General features: G+C 45.1%; 1 protein-coding gene across 2 annotated transcripts; it reads right to left on the bottom strand.

The window, feature by feature from the left end:
* Positions 1–292: 292 nt before the first annotated feature.
* Positions 293–3,100, bottom strand: LOC112244181 (C-X-C chemokine receptor type 1-like). 2 transcript variants are annotated; one of them, XM_042309012.1, is made up of 2 exons: positions 2,957–3,100; positions 293–1,375 (listed from the first exon to the last, which is right to left on the bottom strand). In XM_042309012.1, exon 2 carries the CDS (start codon positions 1,295–1,297, stop codon positions 599–601), a length of 699 nt encoding a protein of 232 aa, XP_042164946.1. In that variant the 5' UTR covers positions 1,298–1,375; positions 2,957–3,100; the 3' UTR covers positions 293–598. The 2 variants fall into 2 exon arrangements, with proteins under 2 accessions (XP_042164946.1, XP_042164942.1); XM_042309008.1 differs by lacking the exon at positions 2,957–3,100 and adding an exon at positions 2,561–2,867.
* Positions 3,101–3,318: the final 218 nt, after the last annotated feature.

Below are 3,318 nucleotides of genomic sequence, written 5' to 3'. Positions count from 1 at the left end.
AGCAAGTATGTTCATGAGCGAAAACAGGAAAGATGAAAAGTGGTTAAAATTGTGTTTTTTGGTAAAAAATTGGAAACCAGACATTCAGCTTAACCAAAATACAAATAGGGTCAAGTTTTGTCATGAAAATTCCAGGTCAGTTCTTCTGTTCCATTCCATGTCACATTTATTCCGAATCACACACACACATATATATATATATATATATATATATATATATATATATATATATATATATATATATATATATATATATATATATATATATATATATATATATGTAGATGTTTGAATAATGGATGCATGATTCTTTCCAATATATTCTACAGACCTGGACGACATTGATAAAGGTAAAACGTGAAGAGCAGACAACCCGCTGACTTTATAAAAATATATAAATATACATTTAGTCTGAGCGTTATCCATTAAAGTGCAATTCAAAGAAAGCAGTCCTCATAAGGGGCTTTCTACCATGCATGTCTTTCTCTCATGACCCAGGTTACGGTCATCCACCAGTCCCCAGACCCATGACCCATACAACTTCCCCTCAAGGCAGGAAGACATACTATATTAATCATTAGGATCTTCTTCCTACCCATCAGCCCTGCGTGGACTGTACCTGTCCCATGATTGTCATTGGGTTCAACGTCCCCTTCTCCTCTGCTTGGTCAGGTGAGTCTTCAACCACACCTGAATCCCACAGTGAGCGTTTCAGATCGTCCTGCACCCCCTCAACACACCTCACCATATCCAGCACGCGTCGCCGAAAGTTTCTACACATTCCAAGATGGAGCACTGGGTTGAGGCAAGCGTGCAGGCAGGCTAGAGCGAACGTAACCACCAGACTGTTCTCCAGAGCTGTCCTCCCGTTCTCACAGGACACAGAAACAGCCTCCCCAGGTCTCCCCTGAAAAGTGTCCACCATAAGGGTGATGTTGTAGGGAGTCCAGCAGAGGAAGAAGACCAGCACCAACACCAGGATGACCCGGACGGCCCTCTGCTTCTGGAGGCCCTGGGAGCCGCGCTGCAGCTGCAGCAGGATGCAGGAGTAGCAGAAGAGTAGCACAACAGAGGGGAGGAGGAAGCCCACCGTGTGGTAGAGCAGGCGGGAGGCCAGGCGCCAGTCAAACCAAGACTGGGAGAGGGACGAGTAGTTGTGAACACACTCCACTTTGTCTCGTCTGGTGTCCTTCACAGACTCCAGGAAATGCCAGTCGGGGAGGGAGAGGAGGAGGGAGAGGAGCCACACGGACAGGCAGCTGGCCAGCACCATCCAGGGCTTCCTGCGAGAGTACATCTGGACCGCGTGGACCACGGACAGGTAGCGGTCCAGACTGATGCAGGCCAGCAGGAAGATGCTACATTAAAAGTTGATCTGAGGAGAGAAAGAGAGAGCGCGAGAGACAGAGAGATATAAACTTGAGAAAGCTCTTGGCTGGAATGAACATTAAGTTGACACAGCTGTGTTCCTCTTCTGTACTTCCTCTTTTCCCAGAAATGTTGAGAGTTTATTAATGGACTCAGAGGAAGAGCCCATTAACTGTACCCCCCATCATATAGTACGCCACTCCACACTATTCCAAATCCTTTTAATTTACCCTCTCTCCCCATCCCCAACCCCCAGTTTATCCTCTGGACCAGAACCACCAGGACCAGCACGTTACCCACTAGCCCCAGGACCAGCGTTAGGGAGTAGAGCATTGGGAGGAACACCGTGCCAAAATGCACCCCAACGCCATCTTCAGGGGAGCAGTCCTCTTTATAAACATAGTCCCCATCGTAGTTATAGGTGCTATTCTCTAGAAATATCCCTCCCAGGTCCAAATCTATGTCTGTCTGTGGAGAAGTCGAAAATCAGTTGATCATTTGGGTAATACAGGCCAATCTATTGGGTTTAAGATTAAAACAGTGCGGGCAGAATATGTGTTGGTGAGGACAACAATTTCCTTTTTCACAAAGTTATACCTAGAGAGATCTGCCTTTAGTCTCTGGTCCTCTGCTCTAACACTGACAGGTTGTGTGGGTGTGAGAAAGAGAGGTATCCCCTGAAGTGTCTCATCTGACAAGGGCCAGATCAGATTATATTCACACTGCTCACATGATTCTGATGTCACCAGATGAGGCAACACCACACACAGCATAGTAACAGCGGAAAGTACTGTTCCCCTTACGGGGGCTGTCCACTGCACTGCAGACCATCTGACTGGTGCCATTGACACACTATGGGAGCTTGTCTCGTTGTGCTCTAACCACACTCTCGAACCTCTCTGTAGGTATTCTATACTTATCTGATTTTCTGTTAAACCAGAAAGACTGGTGGGAGTCGGCAAGAGAAAGGGAGGGAGACAGAGAGAAAGTTATAGAGAGAGAGAACATATCCTGGGAAATATGGGTGTATGGATGCACGGACATATGCATACAAACACACACAAAGGAATTCAAACAGCATGAAAGACTTAAGCGGAGTAAAGGGAACTTGTGTAGGACAAAGACCACAGACGAGGAGAAAAGAGAAGACACCTAGACAGTAGAAAGGGTTTGAAATGAGAAATGTACTTACCACATTAGCCATGTTCTATAACCGATCATTTACTAGTCCCAGTACCATTGGAGAAACTAGAGACAAACACTGCTGTTTACTTACACTATAAATAAGCCAGGAGAGAACAGGCAGTTTGTTTGAATGGCTTCATCCCCTGAGCACTTAAAGAAGCAGAACAGAAAAGAGCTTAAAGGAAGAGGGGAAAAAGAGACAACAACAACTTCACCTAACAGTTCACACAAAAGAAAAGTGAAGGAGGTCATGGGGATGATGCAAGACTTTTAGAAGAGAGGAAGTATAGTCATTTCAGTCCTCTACTCTCACCGTGAGCAGAGTTGTACAGTATACACGTCACACACCCAGAGAACCAGCGCCCGTATTTTGGGAGCTTTGCAGAAGAGAAGCAACACCTACCACAGATGCCGATTGTTGGTCAATAACATGTACTTGGCAGGGCTTGCGCTCACAAAAGCTTTGCTGTGCGCAGTATGAACATAGTCGCATCTGGCGAGAGTGGATTTGTTGAAAGTGTTGTTTTGATGTTGCAGCCTGGTCTCATAGACAAGACACAACATAGTAAATGTAAATCCAGATGCGTGAAACAAAAATGTGTATGATATGTTACGTTTAGTATGGTTAGATAAGACAGAGGGTTACTTAAGGAAAAACTAAAGTATGGTGGTTGGTTGGGGTCGGCATATAACTCGAACGTCTAGCAACCCAAAGGTTGTGAATTCAAATCTAATCATGGACAAATTTAGCCTTTTAGCTAATTA

This window comes from Oncorhynchus tshawytscha, linkage group LG03 (assembly GCF_018296145.1).
Source record: "Oncorhynchus tshawytscha isolate Ot180627B linkage group LG03, Otsh_v2.0, whole genome shotgun sequence".
In the NCBI taxonomy this organism is placed as follows: Eukaryota; Metazoa; Chordata; class Actinopteri; order Salmoniformes; family Salmonidae; genus Oncorhynchus; species Oncorhynchus tshawytscha.
Note: the sequence above shows the minus strand (reverse complement) of the source record. Positions and strands in the feature narration are given on the sequence as shown.